We start from the raw sequence: 19958 nt of genomic DNA on the forward strand, positions 1-19958 counted from the left end.
GGGCAGCAGTGGTCATGGTCGCAGTGCATTGCAATGTGGTTTCTACCTCGTATCATTGTTAAGTGGCAGTCCTACCTGGTGAACATTGTCAGCACCACAATTAGCTGGGAACCAATCAGCTGAAGCTGAAACCTCACATTCGTTTTCGATCACTTGTATCAAAATCAGAGTCCGACAAGTCATAGTCCAGTTCAGAGATAATAGGCAAAATGTCGTCTGCGGAGCATTTTGCTTTATGCATTCACTTTGATCTCTCGCCAGATCTTTGTACCATTTTTGCCGTTTTTTGCGCCTTGCTACTCACAAAAGCGCAGGACCTCTCGTCAGACCAGTGAATCTAACGTTCCTTCAGACAATGAGAGTCCAACTAAAACATAACAGTTGGTTTTGTCACAGTTTACAGTTGATTACCATTCTTCTTTTTGACAAAAGTCGACATCAGTCCTGAAAGAGTTAAGTAAGATTAATGTTTGGAATATTGTATTGTTTCTGCCTTACTTATTGTAATGCAGTCAGTAACCTTAATTAAACTATTTAAAGGAATATTCCGCCCCCAAATGATCTTTCTTTCTTTCTTTCTTTCTTTGCCCATGTACTTTGTAGTGGTGGCCAATAAAGTTGTTAACTTCGTGTTTTTGTGCAGAAATTTAATATGGCATATTTAAACTCAATGGGATCGATGGGTGGCTAGCACTTGATCAGTGCCAAATGATGCGCTAAATTTTCATGTTAAAAAAAAAATATATATATATATACTGTATATATACTCACATAACTCGTGTTGCATCATCCACATGTCCAATGTCCATTTGTAGAGTCAAAATGTGTCATATGAGTGTATTTTTTGCTAAGATATTGACATTTACTTCCTGAAATCCAGTCAGTGTATGTAAGCATGGAAGATGTCACTCACACAGTGCTGCACTTTTGAATTAAAGTTCTGTCCATCTTTAATTAAGAAATAACTGAAAACCAGTATTTTTTATTATCTCGCAGGAAGAGAAACTTGAGCTTCAGAAACTTCTGGAGAGAGTTCCAATTCCAGTGAAAGAAAGTATAGAGGAGCCAAGTGCTAAGGTAATTCATATACATGTTTGTGGGGCCAGAATAGAGATGTTAACTTTGATTTTAATTTTTGAATATTTTCAGGTTTTGATAAATTTCTGTTGCATGTCTGTGTGAAGAAAATTAAAAATAACTAATTAGGCCTGACTCAAATGGGCTCGGTAAAATTAAATCTTCCTAATGGCCATTTAATGGTAGACAGATTTAAAACACAGTGAGCTTTAAATGCATTAAATCATTACTAACTGACAGCAACCTGTATTCTTTTTTTCCTTACTATTTAAGATCAATGTGCTTCTGCAAGCATTCATTTCTCAATTAAAGCTGGAAGGATTTGCTCTGATGGCTGACATGGTGTATGTGACACAGGTGAGCACCCAATGTTAAAAACAAATCACTTAATGTAGATTTAACGGGAGAGGTGAACCATTTCTGTGCATCATTATAATTAACCTGTTGCTGGACAATCGTTGTATGTGAGTTTTAATTGTAATGTCATCATGCCCTTCCAGGTTATTTCAGAAGTACATTTTTGGTATTTTGTGCATTTCTTGTGTGAAGATTTCACAACCAGTCAAGCAACATTAACATAATCTTACTGTCACAGGAAGCGTATTTTCTAAAATGTTAAAAATGAGTTATGGCAACAGTTAAATTTATTTTTATATACTGTAGTTCACTATTATTAACTAAGCTGCTTGATCATCATATTTGTATAATTTTTCTATAGTTCATTGAAATTCAATAAAATGTGTACATGGTAAACATACATTAGTCTCTATAGACATCATCTACTTGTAAATATGTGCGTTTTATATATTTATATACGTGTGTATATATATTATATATATTAGTGCTACGTATCTGCATAATATTTTAGTATTTTAAAAGCAAACTTAATAAACTTGACTCAATTTCTGTCTTCCTGACATAAAGACTTCCAAAGCACCTTCACAGCTGTTGACCTGAGGAGAGATGTGGTAACGCCACAAGCTTTGTGAGTGGTCTGCAGAAATCCAGCTAGGGAAGAACTGCTTGTTTTACACATTTATATTGTACTTTGTGGTACACTCCTGCCACTTAAATACTAGCATCAGTAATGCTCAGTTAAAGTATATTGATGGACCCCTAAACATCATCCACCTCAACCACCTGATCTATGAGTTAAAAAAAAATTAAAGTGTTCATACAGAATTTGCTTTTATTGTACTCTTTTTTTTTTTTTTTTCTCGTTTTTCTTCAATTTAAGAAACATTCACAAATATCCCTCTCTCTCTTCTCCAGTCTGCAGGACGTCTAATGAGAGCCATCTTTGAAATTGTTTTGAATCGCGGGTGGGCTCAGCTCACGGACAAAACACTGAACTTGTGCAAGATGATTGATAAACGAATGTAAGTTAGTTACTTGGTATTCAGGGTAGGCTACAAGCTAAGGTTAAACACACAGATTTAGCATTCACCATTATCTGCCTGAGTAAACATAACCATGAGCTTTGGCTGTTACCTGTACCAATTTTAAGAATTTTTAAGTCATGTTCCTGCTATATATATTAAAGTATTGTAAAGTTTAGTTTCTCATTGAAATATATGGTTGGATTGGGTGAAAAATGTATTTCACCAATCAAGAAATTACTCCGTTATTACACTTGTATCATTTAAAACTTGGGGTGGGGAGGGAATCAAAATAGCAAGGCAGGGCTAGGTGACATATCAAATAATATTGTCCAGTCACTCTGCTGACTGTGATATTGAACAGAAGAAGAACTAAAGAGAAAAAGTAGTGGGTAAGTAGAAGGGAAAAAGAATATTCCTGCATTTTGCATGGTGGGTATTCACTATGTATTTTAACTATAAATGTTTCAAGTCCAGAATGACTCTAAAATATTCAAACAAAAAAAAAAGCAATTCTTTATGGAGAAGGAAAAATATTTGTTTACTTTTGAATTGGATTAATTTGTATGTTTTTTATATAATACTGTGATTTAAATGCCAAAATGTGTCCTCTTCCTGGAATCTTGGCAGCAATATCATATTTTGTGAGTTTTTTATGAAATATATCAAGTATCTCACAGTGATCCTCCACATTGGTGTATATGTTCTCTTTAGTATTTTAATGCTAAATTCACTAGTTTGCTAGAGAAGGTGTTAAGCGGGTCTGTGAGGAAGTAGTACAGTTGAACAGCATTATATAATTCATGCATGCTTTAAATGTCTTAAAATTATACTTATTCCTTTCTTAGGTGGCAATCGATGTCGCCTCTTAGGCAGTTTAGAAAGCTTCCAGAAGAAGTGATTAAGAAAATTGAGAAGAAGAACTTTCCATTTGAGCGGTTGTATGATCTGAATCATAATGAAATAGGTACATTTTGTTTTTTCACACTTTATTTGTTCAAAGAATTTTTTTGCACTTGTGTATTATAATGAATTTGATTCTGAGTGTCCAGAGCACCAAATTAGTTTAAGTAATTGATTCTCATCTACTAAATAAGACTAATGTAGTCTTTTGCCTTGATTTCTAGGAGAGTTAATCCGTATGCCCAAGATGGGCAAAACAATCCACAAGTATGTCCACCAATTTCCTAAACTGGACCTGTCTGTCCATTTACAGCCAATAACTAGATCTACTTTGAAAGTAGAATTGACCATTACACCAGATTTTCAGTGGGATGAAAAGGTGAGTCTGTGTGTGGTGGGTTTTTCTTTTTTTTTTTTTTCTAGCATCCTTTCATTATTTACTGGATCTTGCTGAATTATGTGAAATGTTCCAGTTTTGAACTGATTTTTCTACTGATAGTCAAGGTGGCAACACACCAAGCTGGACAGATTGGGCCTGTTTATGTTCAGCTTCTTTTGGAAATTCCCCAGATGCTCCCAGGTCTGCCATGAGATATAATCTGTCATAAGTTGTTCAGAGTCTGTCCCTAGATCTGCTCCTAATGTGCTACTTATGAGGTACATCCTGTGTGATGGACCCAAACCACTGACACCGTCTTCTTTCAATCAGGCGAAACAGTGGTTCTATGAAAAGGTCTTCCTGTATTGGTAGGATTCTCACCACATCACTGCTCAATCACATCACATCAATCACTTCTGCTAACATTATATGCAATACCTCTCTTTCAACTTGAAGGCTTCCTTTAAGGTTCTATTGTTACCTCCATGACAGGCGCCAAGAACCTTTTGACCATACTTTCATTCAGCTGCTTATGCTACCGATGCCTTTAACAGAAATTAATGAAATGGATGACTTTAAGAAAAAAAGGGTATTCGTGATCATTTTGTGCATAAATGAATTAATTTGCCATTGTATGTTATATTTCAGTCTGTTTATTGCATCTTAAACTTCAGTTTTAGGCATCTTTTCTTTATACTTAGAATATTAATTACTCCAGTCTCTCAAACATTTTCAAGTTTCTTTTTTCTTGCTATCAATTTAGGTTCATGGGTCTTCTGAGGCTTTCTGGATTTTGGTTGAAGATGTTGACAGCGAGGTCATACTTCATCATGAATATTTCCTACTAAAGGCAAAATATGCCCAGGATGAGCATCTTGTAACTTTTTTTGTGCCTGTCTTTGAGCCACTGCCACCCCAGTACTTCATCCGTGTTGTATCTGACCGATGGTTGTGTGAGTATTTTAAATGATATAATTTCTTTTTTTCAAATACACAGAAAAACATGCAGTGTCTTTTTGTTCAAAACATGCATTATATGCCTTGTGAAGATATTTGATATACAGCATAAATTATAGTAGCTCAAAATTGTTTAATGTTATTTTTTATCTGTTATCTAAATTACTGCATTAGCCATATAGGCACAGACTTTCCAAGTTCATTATACAATCAATCTAGTAGCAGAGTGTTTAATCCTGTGTTTGAGTCCTGGCCCCGGTACTCTCTGGACTTTGCTCAGTTTCCGTGTGTATCCTGTTTTCCTTACACATCCTAAGGTTGATATTTTCCTTGCACTCAGTACTGCCATCATCCACTGTGTTACTCGATTCCTATAATGTGCGGCATCAGGTTTAAGTTAAACATTAAAGTGTCAAATTTAAAATAAAAATGGGGAAATGAAAGGTTACCTAGACATATGAAGATGCATTGCTCAGAGTTTTAGTTCTTTTCACCAGTGAATTGGATATTATGTCTTTATAGGCAGGTGTCAGATTATGGAAATGAACAAGCACATAATACCCCAGTACCCCATTCTTTTCAACTGAATTTTAAGTAATTCCCATTTAGCGACTATATTTTTAACTCATGAACGAATAGAACTAGTTTTGATACAGATGAATTTGTAAAAGCAGTAGCTAATAGGGAGGAATAGTACAAATCACTGTGAACTTCACCACTATTTTCTATCATTTGATACTTCCATGAACACGTCACCAAATAGATGAAGTACCACGGCCACATTGTAGGTTAAGAGGTAAGCAGCTGAATTTGCAATTAAGCATTTAGCTAAGTGGCAGAAACCACTGTAACTCCCAGCATCCTATGTATGTATACATTACCAGTCATGCTGTCTCTAGGAGTACAGCTGCTGGGAGAGGGGTAGGTGACACGGTCTTTGCAATCACTGAGCACAGACAGCACATCTCTGCTGAGAGATCAATCCTTCATCAGAATTTCCAGCACATAAGAAGTATGGTATCATTAACAAAAAACCACAGGATGTTTAAACTTAAGGTTAACATGTTGTACACATCTGTTACTCATTTTTGTTTTATGATTTACAGTACAATAATATTCCTTCACTGTCATTTTATTTAGAGGTTTTGAAAGGTTGTTTTATAAAATGAATAATAAAGCGTGATACATTTTTGCCGATGTTTATATTAATGGACATTTTCAGCACAAGTCTTATCTACCTACAAAATCAGGTTACAAATGTAAGTAGGAACAGAACTAGTTCTGTGTGTGTGATATATTTAGACTTACATATTTACTTTGCATTTTTTATGTTTTGCAGTAGATTTAGCCCTACCATGAGAAGGGAATGTTCTTAAACAAATCTGTATCATTTCTACAGCTTGTGAAACACAATTGCCTGTTTCATTCCGTCACCTTATTCTTCCGGAGAAATATCCCCCACCCACAGAGCTTCTGGATTTACAACCTCTTCCAGTATCTGCCTTACGAAACAGTGCTTTTGAAGCCTTGTATCAAGACAAATTCCCCTTCTTCAACCCAATCCAGACACAAGGTGGGTGACAGACCGAAGTTAATTCAGAGATGTTTTTTTTCACTACTCAATAGTGGGTTTTTTTTTTTAAGATTGTACACTAAGAAGAGCTAGGAAGATGCAATTTAACTATTAATCTATTTGTGAATGTGTAACACTTGACTCCTATGGATTTACTTTAATTTTTCAGTTAATCATTAGTAGCTTGTGTTTTCTCATTCATGTATATACTTTTATCCCTGTATACCAATCCAGTCCTGCTGTGGAAAAAACATAAAATCTTGTTTGTTTATCTTTTCAGTTTTTAATGCAGTTTATAACAGTGATGATAATGTGTTTGTTGGTGCTCCCACTGGTAGTGGAAAGACTATCTGTGCAGAATTTGCTATTCTAAGAATGTTACTCCAAAATTCAGAGGGCCGATGTGTATATATTACACCCATGGAAGCCTTGGCTGAACAGGTAAGACTCCTGCTAATATGAATTTTCACTGACTAAGCCACAAAACCAACATGTTTTTGCTTTAGTGTGTGTGTGTTTCCAAAGATTTTAGAATATTTTTGAACAAATGGGCCTTAACTTAATGTACTTACATTACTAATGGATTCCAAAAGTATTCACTTTCATTTTCTGTATACTTCATTTTGTTCATCATTTCATTTAAATGGAAAAACTTGCCAGTTTAGCCATCAATCCACATTCTTTAACCCATAATAACAAAATGAACATATTTTAATATAGGTTTTCAAATTTATTATGGTCAGGTTTATCCGGTTTGCTTTAATTATCCTTGAAATGTGTCTAGAATGAATTGATTAGACATTGTTTAGAATGGCACACACCTGTGCATATAAGATCCCACAATCCACACCAAAAACCAAGCTATGAGCTCCAAGGTACTTTTTGTAGACCTCTGCAATCAAATTGTGATGTCACACATAGATAAGGAAAGAGCATTAAACCATTTCTAAAGCTTTGAGTGTTTAAAGGAGCACAGTGGCCTCAAAAATTATGAAATGGAAGACACTGGAAACCATCAAGGCTTCACCTAAAGGTGGCAATCTGGCCAAACTGAGTAACTGAGAAAAAAGAGCCTTTTTCGGGGAGATGACAGAGAAGCCAGTGATTATTCTTAACAGAGCTTCATAGGTTCTTTGAGATCGGCGAACCTGTCAGAAGGACAACCATCTCAGCTGCACTGCATCAATCAGACATTTATAACAGAATGGCTGGATAGCAGTTGCTGTTGAGAAAATGGCAAATGACAGCCACTTGGAGTTTGCCAAATGGCATTTAAAAAACTGTGACCATGAGGAAAAAGATTATCTTGTCTGACCAGGCAAAACTTGAATTCTTTGGGCAGAACCCCCAAGTACTGTGTCTAGCGAAGAACATGGCACTGCATATCATATGCCTTATATACTATTCCTACAATGAAGCATGATGGTGGCAGCATCATGCTATTGAGGTGCTTCTCTACAGTGGAGTCATTGAGACCCTGAGGGAAGGATGATTGCAGTCAGATAGCGAGAGGTCCTTGAAGAAAACCTGCTCCAGAGTGCATGTGACCTCAGACGGGGGTCAACAGTTCAACTTTCAGCCTGACAATGACCCAAGGCATGCAGCCAAGGTAACGCTGGAGTAGGTTTGGAATAAGCCTCTGACTGTCCTTAAATGGGCCATCCAAAGCCTCATAGAACTTGTGTGATGAATCCTAAAGATATCGCAGTTTACAGACACTTCCCATCCAGCCTGAGTTAGGCTGTTTTTTTTCTTTTTTTCTTTTTTCTCTAAGTCCAGGTGTGCAAAGCCTGGAGAGATTTACCCAAGAATTCTGGAAGCCATAATTGCTGCCAAGGGGCTTTTATGAAGTACTGAGTTAAGGGTCTGAATAATTATCTGAATGATCTATTTCAATTTATTTTTAATACATTTGCAGTCCTTTCTGAAAACATGTTTTCACTATGTTGTAATGTGTTTTGGAGTATAGATTTTTGGACAATAATGGCAAATGTATCTATTTAAAATTGAATCCATAGCGCAATAAAGTAAGTTGCCTGAATACTTTCTGAATCCACTGTATGCAAGCATGTGACTATGTTTTTCAGACCTAAAGTACTGTACCTTCATATTGATTAGCCATATGGTTTAAACAGTGCAAATATTTGCCTTTTTTCTGTGTATTTTTGATTGAATTTATTAAAAGCAACTAACATTCCATACAAACAAGTCAAAACTAAATTCAGTTGAACCCCCAATGAGAAAGAGAGGAAGGCCAACAGCCAGAGTAAACCTTTAAGAGTAGAAAAGAGTGGATAGAATCTTTATCGCCAATACAAATGCTTATTCTAAAATGTTATTAATTAGATCCTGCCAGGTTTTAAAGTTTTGAACAGATCCTGTAAGTGAGAATTTTATTTTTTCCAATTTCATATAGTATATAACATCAGTTACCCACTGACTTAAAAGAGGTGGCCTGCATTACACTTGCAAAATTTGATCATGGGCAAAAAATTGTTATCTATAAAGAAATAATCTATTCTCGAGTATCAGTGATGTACTGGTGAGAAGACGGAATATGCTTTTGAGTTTGGATTTAGAAATTCCCAAAGGTTTGATAAGTTATGATCAATCGTTTTTGCAGTGTTAGATGTTATTGCCCCATGACAGAAGACCTATTCAGGTCTGGATTTAAAACACAAAGTCTCCAGCCATTATAATTTTATGAGTGCTCGCATTAGGAATGGATGCAAATATGTTTTGGATGAAGGCTCTATCATCCACATTGTATGCGTAGATATTTATCACAATCACTTTACAATTAAGTAACTTACCCATGACAATAACACATCGCCGTTCAGAATCAGATACATGATACTACAAATGAAATTGTTCTATGTGTAGAAATTCCCACACCTCTTGTTTTCTTTGAATAGCTGGAGTAGAATGTTTGGCCAGTCCAATCTCTTTGCAACCGACTGATCCTTGCTTAATAAGTGGGTCTCCTGTAAAAAATGCTATCTTGGCAATTAGACCTGTTAGGTGAGAAAATACTTTCTTTCTTTTTAATTCGTAATTGAAACCTTTTTGACATTCCAGCTCACAATGTTCACTGTTTGGTCAGAGACATTGCTTCTGAACCTTTGTTGACATTTTGTAGTCTTAAATTAAGGAGCACATTATTATAAAAGATAGCTTTAACCTTAATTTCCAATTTTGCCAGGAGTTATTGCTATGAAGCCTATTGTTGTGTTGGCACTTACAATTGTAAGAATTAAAAAGGATAGATTAGAAATGGCCTACTCTCTTTCTCTCCGAACCCCCTGCCCCTCATTTTGCTTCCAAATAAGAGACTAGACCACATGTCATGAAGTCTCAGTCCTCTGACATACTTGAGACAGAGCACATCCAAAACAAAACAAGACCCCAAGAGTGGTATGGAAGGATTAAAGTGAGATAAAGTAGATAAATACTAAAGACCGTACAGTCCAGTTAGTGTGAACCTAGAATATAAATCTTAAACAGTCCTGAAAGAGTAAACCCAAAGAATGAATGATGTTAAAACAGTAGCTATAGATAAGCAGATAAGGTATGATGATAAAGTCCTAATACAATAAACCAAGGGTATGATGTTAAACAGTCCCCTTTGGGGAGAGAAAAAAAAAAAGAAAAGAAAAAATATATAATTGTAATTAAAACATAAAAATAGCCGACAAGGAAATAGAATGTATAATTAGTGCAAAAATCTAATTGGGAATGGACCAAATTGCCAGGACATAATTCGTCTCACAATTGTATTTCAAAAAGTGTTGGGATCAATTTTCTTAGCTCTTTTTCACCTTCATCCAGACAACTAAAAATGTAGAACTTGCCTTGAACATCCACTTTCAATTTAGCAGGATGCAAGAGGCTGTATCTGATTTCCGCTTTCTATAAATGCTCTCGTAAAATGCAGCACATTTAGCAGCTGTTGAAGCTGAGAAATCGGGGGAAAATACGAATGTGGTTATTTTCAAATATGATCTCTTGTTTCAGTTTGAGAAGGGATATCACATTTAACTTAGATTGTAGTTTAGATTTAGAGGCATTCGATCCATGTATGTGGTAAGCTGCTATCTCGTGTCTGGTTTGAAGTCCTTTACAGTTATTTTAGAGTATAGTCCAGCTATGAACTTCACTGTATTTGGACTTTCATGGTTTTCAAGGAGACCTTCAATTCTAATATTATTCCTCCCTAATCCACCTTCCAGTGCCGCTAGTCTGTCTCCAAGCACTGCCATTTTATCATTACTCTTAAAATACATGGCTGCAAATTCTAAATGCAAAGCATCAAATGGTTCTTTTACTCAAAGTAAGAAACAGTACTCTGTTCTCACATTAAGTCAAACATTAGACAGTTTGAACTTCTTGAAAATTGACATGACAGTGATGCATGTGGGTTGAAAATATGGAAAGCACTAGGTCACATGAAACCTCCACCCATTGTGACAGATTGTTGTGTGCATTTTTGAGACTATTTCCATACATTGCTAGATAGTAAGTGAATTTGCTTGTATACCTATCAAGTACTTTAAAATGTACTCCTATAAATAAAAATAACCGGTGATAGTCTCTGTCTCTGTGTTTTTGTTCCAAGTCCTTTCTGTTGGACATTTTAAACCTGTACAACAATTAACACTTTGAATGCAAGGTATGAGTTAACTCCTATCTCGCTGCATCTTTCAAGACATGACATGATATAGCTCGCACCTCAGTATTCAATCAGTATAGATGCTGCAAGCATGCTGGTGGGTTCTGCTGCCACATCTCGGTTTCCTGCTATAGTGCTGGTATCTAGTGGATAACCATAGAATTTATTTGTCTGGATTAACATCTTTCAAAAATAATGTTCTAATCTGACAAACTGTAGTTAAGTCGTTGCGAGAAAGGTATAAAGCTACTGATGTTTTGAAACAACTAGATTTGTTGCAAAATAAATGAAAGTGATCAAGACAGTGACAATAAATTTATGTGGAGCCTGTAAAAATACATTTTTTATATGGTGCCTTTCCCATGTAGGCTATGGTATTGTTGTGGATAGTATCCCCAAGGGCATTTCTTCATCACAAGGCATCTGACCTGTTAGGCATTACATCGACATTCTGCCACCCACTGGGCGCAAACAGTCACCAACTTCTAAATGTGTTGTGTGCAACAAGCATGGACGGTGTAAAGGAACATGTGATATTCATTGCACATGTTCTTCGACCACACCCTGTGTGGTGCCATCTTCAGGTTCTTTCATTCCGATGCAGACTTTTAGTTACAGTATGTTGCTGGTGAAAACAAAGCAATTAACAATTAACTTTTTTTATTTGAATTTATGCGACAGTGTCACTGATTATAATAAAACCGCTGCTTTCTGATACATTTCTTTACATTTTTACAAGTTTTGATAAAGTTCATTATGTACCATATAAGCATAGACCTATATTGCATTGTCCTGGTAATAAATGGTTGACCAGTTAGTGTGTTAGTATATAATATCACATCACATATTGGTTTGTTCAAGGATGATGCTCTACTGATACTTCGATAGAAATCAAATAACAAAACTCTAATGTAAAGTTTTGCCTCACTTGATTATTGTATGCTTTATGAAATATTAAGACTTTAAAAAAATAATTTGCATAATAATTATAAATGAATTTCTCCATATTTGATATTGACCAGGTTTTTGCTGACTGGTATGATAAGTTTCAAGAAAATCTGAATAGGAGAGTTGTACTTTTAACTGGTGAGACGAGCACAGACCTCAAGCTGCTGGGAAAGGGAGATATCATCATCAGCACCCCTGAGAAGTGGGATATCCTGTCTCGACGCTGGAAGCAGCGAAAAAATGTGCAAAATGTCAGCCTTTTCATTATTGATGAAACTCATCTTATTGGGGGCGAAAATGGAGTAAGTAAAATAAACTTAAACAGATAAATTCCTGAATTATTATTATTACACATGTATCTCATTTGTTTTCCTCCTTTGTTCTTTTATTAGCCCGTTCTTGAAGTAATCTGTTCCCGTATGCGGTACATCTCCTCTCAGATTGAGCGGCCAATTAGAATAGTTGCTCTCAGCTCCTCCCTTTCCAATGCAAAAGATGTTGCACATTGGTTGGGTTGCAGTACCACAGCAACCTTCAATTTCCACCCAAATGTCCGACCAATTCCTTTGGAGCTTCACATTCAGGTATGGAAATGCTTATAGTGACGTCCAGTTGATCTGTACAGGAGTAGGCCTCCTAACCCACTACTAAGATTACTGTAAAGTGCATCAGTCAAATCAGTCTTTTATCTTTTTATTAATGTGTCCTCATTTTGCATAATAATTATAACTTTTGGGGGGTTTTTTTGTTTTTTTTTTGGTTCAAGATTTGCTATTTTACTTTAACTTCAAAATATGTGTTTCCATAAAATTCAGCAGCATGGTTAGAGCTTTGTGATTAGTATGTCTTAGTATTTTATATTTTAAAAGTGTATCCCAAACATCTCCAATATTTGAAAATGTGGACCTTAGTTTTAAATTACATTCTTTGTGACATTTAAGAGTGTTGTATTGTAAAATAGTGTGTCTCATATTAAAGAAGAAAAATGAAAATTCATATTTTTGTCTGATTTCTAGGGATTTAATGTGAGCCACACCCAGACACGTCTGTTATCCATGGCAAAACCTGTGTATCATGCCATTATGAAGCATGCCCCCTCCAAACCTGTCATCGTGTTTGTACCATCTCGCAAGCAGACACGATTAACTGCAATTAATATTCTTACTTATTGTGCAGCTGATGTGTTGCCGCGAAGGTGAGTTTTTAATTTGAGAATGCTTGTTATTTCAGGTGACTGAGTACCTTCCACATGTAAAAAAAAATAATAATTTCCCGTCATACAGCATTGGATGCTATGGTCAGGTAGTGCATCAGACTTACTGGTGTCATTAGTTTATGCCTTAGAGATCCCTCATAGGGTCATGGGTGAATTTATTTTTGGATTGATCGTATTTTCATGTGTGGTTAAGTTATCATTATTCTCAAAGATGAATTATTCTTCATATATAGGCTAACTTCAGGTCTTGGAAAAGCTAACATCCATATTTGCAAGTTATATTATTTTTTTTTTTTTGTTATTATATAACTTGTACAGTAAACAAATACAAAGATGAGGAAGCGGGAGTAATGAAAGTGAATAAGACCGGCATGTCGGTGAATATTAATTCTGTTTATGAAACACGAAAGCAACACACAAGTGTCACATAAGCAACTCGGTAACAAGCATGTGAATCACAAAACACAGGACCTGATTTTAGCGCTAGTCTTTTGTACTGTGTGGTAACAAGGTTGTAGCTGTAAAATGCTCAGCACAACCCTGCAGAAATCCCAGCACTGCTGTAAATGCCTTTGCTCTTGGTTGTTGCTGCAGTAGCTACCAGTCGATCTTTATTTTGCTCTAGTGCTGTGTTTACGATAACTTTATCTGCTCACGGTTTTTGTATGCACTTCATGATTATTCCCACCTCCTTGCGCTATATAGAGAGTGGAGTCTGGCCTATGGTTTCAGTTTTCTATTTGTAGCCAATCAGTAAATGCAAGTTTAGTTTTCTAACAGAATATGTATTTTAAGTTTCTGTCTTTGACCTGTTTAATGATTATTTACATTTTACATGGAGATGGGCTAGAGTTATGGTGCACACTCAAAGCTGAGAAGCTTGTATTATATACAAAGGGACCATTAGTTCTGTCTCTCTCTAACCACGTCTGCAGTCAGCCACACGATTGTTGTTCAAATGAGCAGTTATTTATGGTAATGAGTGAATCTGCCTCATAAAATGGCCTCCAGTTTTGTGTTCCATTTCTTTTAATCAGTCAACTGGAAATAAGAAGGACCAACCATTTTGAGCTTGCATAGGCTAAATGTTTTCTTGCCTAAATTTTTGTTTTTATTACATTTTAATTTTGTAATCTTTATCTAGATTAGAGTAGATGATGTATTTCATTAACATTCTACTTTCTAGGTTTCTTCACTGCACAGAAAGGGATTTAGCACCCTATGTGGAAAAACTGAGTGACAAGAACCTAAAAGAGACTTTGTCCAGTGGTGTAGGTTACTTGCATGAAGGACTTAGTCCATTGGAGCGCCGGATTGTTGAGCAGCTCTTCATGTCTGGTAATGCTTGTTTTAATTTTCTAACACATTTTGGCTTTTTCTGTCCAGCAGTCATTAGCAATAAAGTACAATCCCTCCTAACTGGCCTCGCATTCACCGGCTGACGGATTAACCGGTCTGTTAAGAGTTCTTCTTTATATTATATGTATGCACTTCCTTCTTTCCTGGAAGGCGAGAGGTTTTTTTAAAACCAGCAAACAACAAAACAGTGTTCAAATTAAATAGTCTTCTTTAAATAAATAATCCATTAAAACAAGTGAATTAGTGGAGGTTAAAATCCATTAGTAAAAAAAACAAGTCCTTTAAAAACAACGCAAAAGAGGTTAAAACGATGGCTGGAAGTGGTCTCTTAAAATCCAAAGCACGGTGCCTTCTTCTTTGTACCTGCCGGCTCCCCTGCTTCTCCCATCGGGCTTCGCAACAGGGCAGTCGCCCTACATGCAGGTGCAGCTGCCTTCCACACTGGTCCGGACCGAGACTTGGGTTCTTTCCCCAGTGGCCAGGGCGCTCACATTGGGGCTAAACCAGCCCAAATCCTCCAACTGCTGCTGCCTTTCAACGGCTAGTTGTCTTTAGTACCGGTCACTCCAGCTCCGTGATTGTTCAACTGGTGCGACCGCTTTCTTCAGCCCCACCGAGTGTTGGCCAAATACTCCTCTGCAGGGGTTCACCTCCCAGCTGCCTGCCTTTGCTCCATCGAATCTGCTCTCTCTCACTTGCTCACTCGCTCTCCTGCACCGGCTTTCCTTTACCTGCTTCCTTCTCCATTAACCTCCCATTCTGTCCCGTTCTCCCCCTAGCCGCCTCGTGCTTCTATTTATCACGGGGACGTGGAGCAGATGTGGCAGTTAGCAGTTCCCGGGAACAATTATGGATGCGGATGACTCCTCACCCGTGCACTTAAGCTAGGATTGCCCACATCACGAATTCCCCAGGAGCGAATGGCCACACATACCAAACCCCTCACTAAGCCGCGAGTGTGCCGATTATTTATTTTTAAAAGTGCCCATTTTGACTTGAGCTGTGGACCCGCTACACCACACTGTCCAGTCGCTGTACGAGAAAAAAAACCCGTGTGCAAAATTGTGGATGAAGCCTTGTGGATATGGTTTCTTCAGGAATGTCAAAGAGGTACAGTACATACCTTAGAAATATGAAAATAGGTATGCATCGGATTAACCAGCCAAAACGGCAACCGGCCGTGGGCCAGTCCCGAGGTGGCCAGTTAAGAAGGATTGTACTGTATATTGTTTAACTAGTAATCTTTTCATTTTTACTTTCCTTTTTTACCTTTCCAAACTATAATATCCTTAGCTACTTGATATTTCTGAACAATTTCATTCAATTATTAGTTAGAATTGTAGCTGAAAGAAACGCAGTATTTGTATTTGAAAGGGCAGGTGTTGGCTTCCTCTGATCCACCTCTTCTGTTGCAGGTGCCATACAAGTGATGGTAGCCTCACGTAGTCTGTGCTGGGGGATGAACATATCTGCGCATCTCGTCATCATCATGGACACCCAGTATTATAATGGCAAGATTCATGCGTGAGTACCATTTGAAATGATGACTTTAATGAAGATGCAAATATTCTCCCTAACTGTCACTTCTAAAAGCTTAGTGTGGAAAAATAGGACTAGTTTGTAAGATTATTTAGGGTAATTTTTTAAACTTGTATTTGGCTTGGATTGTGATCAATTCTGATTTTAAACTGTTTTCTCCAAGAGTTCTCTAACTTTTCTTCCTTATATAGGTATGTGGATTACCCAATTTATGATGTTCTTCAAATGGTAGGAAGGGCTAATCGCCCCCTTCTGGATGATGAGGGTCGCTGTGTCATTATGTGCCAAGGATCCAAAAAGGTTTGTGTCAAAGGGCTTGTTTTTCCAATATCTCGGTTAAAGACACTTATGAATACAATTCTTAAAAAAAAAAAAGTATTAGCATCTTCAAAAATTGTGGCCGCCATTTTGAAGGTAGGTTTTATTGACAGACCCCTATTGTCAATAGCTTCTAGTAAAAGTTTTAAGCAAGTGCTTGGAATTCATTTTTTTTTTCCTCCAAAAGATCTGTTGTGTTTTGGTAGCCATAGTGTCAGATTACCTGGAGTTTGGTACGTCAGGCCTTTGTCAAAGAGTTGTAGTTGCTGAGTTGTTGTTTCATGATTTTTGTTATGCAGATTCTCTTTTGGAGAGTTCCAAACCAGTTTGTCTATTCATCAAGTTATTGGAAGAATGCAACAATGTTTTCTTTTGTTAGCCGAGTCTATATTCATTTTAACACAAATCTATTCTGTTTAATACAGGATTTCTTCAAGAAGTTTCTTTATGAGCCCCTTCCAGTGGAGTCTCATCTAGACCACTGCCTTCATGACCACTTCAATGCTGAAATAGTCACAAAAACAATAGAAAATAAGCAGGATGCTGTGGATTACCTCACATGGACATTCCTGTACCGTAGGATGACTCAGAACCCTAACTATTACAATCTGCAAGGTAGGCCTTAACAATCTCTGGATTTCATTCTTCTGATTGGGAAGAGTAAAGAAATTGTAAATATACAAAAGGGTTTTATAATGATGTATTAGAATGAACAATAGGTTAATCACAAGCTATCCACAAACCCAGACTCAGAAGAAATGCCAAAATGGCCACAGTTGTGGAAAATTGTTTTATTTATTAAAATAATAAACACAAGGAAAAAATGAATATAAGGAGAATAAAAGTATCAAATAAACAGAAAAAAATATCCTGGCTGTCCCACTGAGTCTTATCAATACAAGACTTTCAACCCATCTCTTCATTCTCTATCTATTTCTACATTTTAATCATTCAAATATCCATGCACCATTCCTGTATCTAAACAAGACTGACTCAGAAGGATAGATAGCTTTTTAACTTCAGAGATGTTTGTTCCAGCTTTGGGGAAAAATAACTTGACATGGTGGTAAACAACTCTGTGGTCCTCCTGTTGAGTTTGCTATTGCCCATACTAAGATATTTGTGCCCAGCTACATTTTTGACAATCCCATGTGGGTTTTTATAACGAGGGGCCTTTATTGTCTGTAATTTGTTTACATGGCATAAACCTAACTATTTATAATATCCTGTACTACCCCATCCCCAGGTATGTCACACAGGCACTTGTCGGACCACCTGTCGGAGCTTGTAGAGCAGACTCTGACTGACCTGGAGCAGTCCAAGTGTATCAGCATAGAGGATGAGATGGATGTGGCACCACTAAATCTGGGCATGATTGCAGCTTATTACTACATCAACTACACCACCATAGGTAAGACCATCAGTGATGCCTCTGCCTCATCTCACGCAGAGTTTGTTTACTGCTTTAAGCAGTATGTGGAGATACAAACACTTAATAAATATATATATATATATATATATATATATATATATATATATATATATATATATATATATATATATATATATATATATATATATATGTGTGTGTGTATGTATGTATGTATGTATGTATGTATATATGATGAGTATGTCTGTACCCAAATCTGTGTCTTAACACCTTCTAACACCAGACAGCATTGTATTAAGATTGTCTTTTTTTCCCAATGTTGTCATTACAGAACTTTTCAGCATGTCTCTCAATGCTAAAACTAAGATCAGAGGACTTATTGAAATAATCTCTAATGCAGCAGAATATGAAAACATTCCAATTAGACATCATGAGGACACACTCCTTCGACAGGTCACTGGGCTTCAGATCTCTTACTGCTCTGTCTTCAGATTTTTCTGAGTTTTACTTTTGTTACCTTTTCATGTGAACAAATAGTTAAATGTATCTAATTTATCTCTTAAGTTGGCTCAGAAAGTCCCACACAAGCTGAACAATCCTAAATTCAACGATCCGCATGTGAAGACCAACCTTCTCCTCCAAGCACATCTCTCCAGGATGCAACTGAGTGCTGAGCTCCAGTCAGACACGGAAGAAATTCTTAGCAAGGTGGGCTTTCTGACACGTGGGTTTTTCATTCTGCCCTGTTTGCCAGGGACCAAAAGCAATACAGAATTATTTGTTTTTTATTTAGGCAATTCGTTTGATTCAAGCCTGTGTGGATGTGTTATCTAGCAATGGCTGGTTGAGTCCTGCCTTGGCAGCCATGGAGCTGGCTCAGATGGTGACCCAAGCTATGTGGTCAAAGGACTCCTACTTGAAGCAGCTGCCCCACTTCAGTTCAGAGCACATTAAGCGCTGCACAGACAAGGTAAGCCATTTCTGTACATTTAGAAGTAGAGTAGAATTGGAGCCATGTGCCCCAAGGCAGAGAGCTCCGTCTGGCTGAGGTTCATTTTTATATCTAGTAATTATTCTGTTAACATCACCATTTTATATTTTGTCACAATACATTCTAATCAGATACCTTTTTTTTTTTTTTTTCAAATCTAATTGATAACTGGCTGATAAACTAACATTTTTTGGTCCTTTTTTCCTGAAGGGGATAGAAAGTATCTTTGATATTATGGAGATGGAGGATGACGAGCGTAGTGCTCTACTGCAGATGTCAGACAACCAAATTGCAGATGTGGCCCGCTTTTGTAATCGCTATCCTAATATTGAACTGTCTTATGAAGTTGCAGAGAGAGACAATATTAAGAGGTAAGACTTTGTTGTCCTACTATTGTTTCTGTTGAGTCTTCTCAGACATGCAGAGCTGAATGTGTTAAATTAAATGGAGCATCCAGTGCAGATTGTGTGAAACCTTTTGATTTGGGTAGCCCTTTTTTTGTTAATTTGTTATTCTACTGTCTGCCCAATGGTACTTTTGATCCTGCTTCATAATATCACCCTTTGTGTTTTTAAGTTCAGACTCAACATAAGCTGTTTGAAAATAAATTGCTCATCAAACAAGACTTTTGAAGTGACGTATTTACAATGTGAATGTCAAATCCCATAGCGCTAGTCAACATAAAATAGGCTTTAGCTGGTGTGCTTTCAAGATCAAAGATTGTGCGTTGCATTTGCTATCAGAAGTCATTATTTTAGTGTGGTCCATACCACAAATCCCACCAAAGCATTATTTCCTTAATTTCCCCTCAAATTATTTCCCCATCTACATCAGTCATTTCTTTGTTTCCCTCAAACTATTACAGGTCTCAGCATATTTGCTCTTTGACTGCTAAGTCATGACATAAAATGAACTTTAATGTGGACATGTTTGTCAATAATCCATCATTTAAGTTACGAGTGGTAGTTTTCTTAAGCACTTGTTTCTTCATTTCCTTTCAGTGGAGGTCCTGTGGTGGTTCTTGTGCAGCTGGAGAGAGAAGAAGAAGTGACAGGACCAGTCATTGCTCCCTTGTTTCCTCAGGTACATTTTGTGTGTGTGTGTGTGAACGTTTGAATCCACCTACACAAACAGTACTTGTATTAATGTGACTGTGTTTACTTTTAGAAACGTGAAGAGGGCTGGTGGGTTGTGATTGGAGATCCCAAATCAAACAGTCTCATCTCCATCAAGCGCTTGACTCTGCAGCAGAAGGCCAAG

At 36.9% G+C, this 19958-nt stretch overlaps 1 protein-coding gene across 1 annotated transcript in view; it reads left to right on the forward strand.

The window, feature by feature from the left end:
* Nucleotides 1–19958, forward strand: part of snrnp200 (small nuclear ribonucleoprotein 200 (U5)) — a 29536-nt gene that overhangs the window by 8146 nt on the left and 1432 nt on the right. The window contains exons 3-24 of the mRNA XM_039767978.1: nucleotides 997–1077; nucleotides 1351–1434; nucleotides 2350–2456; nucleotides 3305–3423; nucleotides 3584–3738; nucleotides 4502–4691; nucleotides 6095–6268; nucleotides 6549–6709; nucleotides 11960–12187; nucleotides 12278–12469; nucleotides 12902–13080; nucleotides 14288–14439; nucleotides 15876–15984; nucleotides 16191–16299; nucleotides 16743–16932; nucleotides 17564–17728; nucleotides 18039–18160; nucleotides 18272–18415; nucleotides 18501–18677; nucleotides 18909–19069; nucleotides 19700–19781; nucleotides 19866–19958. Coding sequence (XP_039623912.1) covers nucleotides 997–1077; nucleotides 1351–1434; nucleotides 2350–2456; nucleotides 3305–3423; nucleotides 3584–3738; nucleotides 4502–4691; nucleotides 6095–6268; nucleotides 6549–6709; nucleotides 11960–12187; nucleotides 12278–12469; nucleotides 12902–13080; nucleotides 14288–14439; nucleotides 15876–15984; nucleotides 16191–16299; nucleotides 16743–16932; nucleotides 17564–17728; nucleotides 18039–18160; nucleotides 18272–18415; nucleotides 18501–18677; nucleotides 18909–19069; nucleotides 19700–19781; nucleotides 19866–19958 — 3174 coding nt within the window. The remainder of the gene's footprint in view (nucleotides 1–996; nucleotides 1078–1350; nucleotides 1435–2349; nucleotides 2457–3304; nucleotides 3424–3583; nucleotides 3739–4501; nucleotides 4692–6094; nucleotides 6269–6548; nucleotides 6710–11959; nucleotides 12188–12277; nucleotides 12470–12901; nucleotides 13081–14287; nucleotides 14440–15875; nucleotides 15985–16190; nucleotides 16300–16742; nucleotides 16933–17563; nucleotides 17729–18038; nucleotides 18161–18271; nucleotides 18416–18500; nucleotides 18678–18908; nucleotides 19070–19699; nucleotides 19782–19865) is intronic.

Source organism: Polypterus senegalus, chromosome 11 (genome assembly GCF_016835505.1).
Source record: "Polypterus senegalus isolate Bchr_013 chromosome 11, ASM1683550v1, whole genome shotgun sequence".
Classification (NCBI taxonomy): Eukaryota; Metazoa; Chordata; class Cladistia; order Polypteriformes; family Polypteridae; genus Polypterus; species Polypterus senegalus.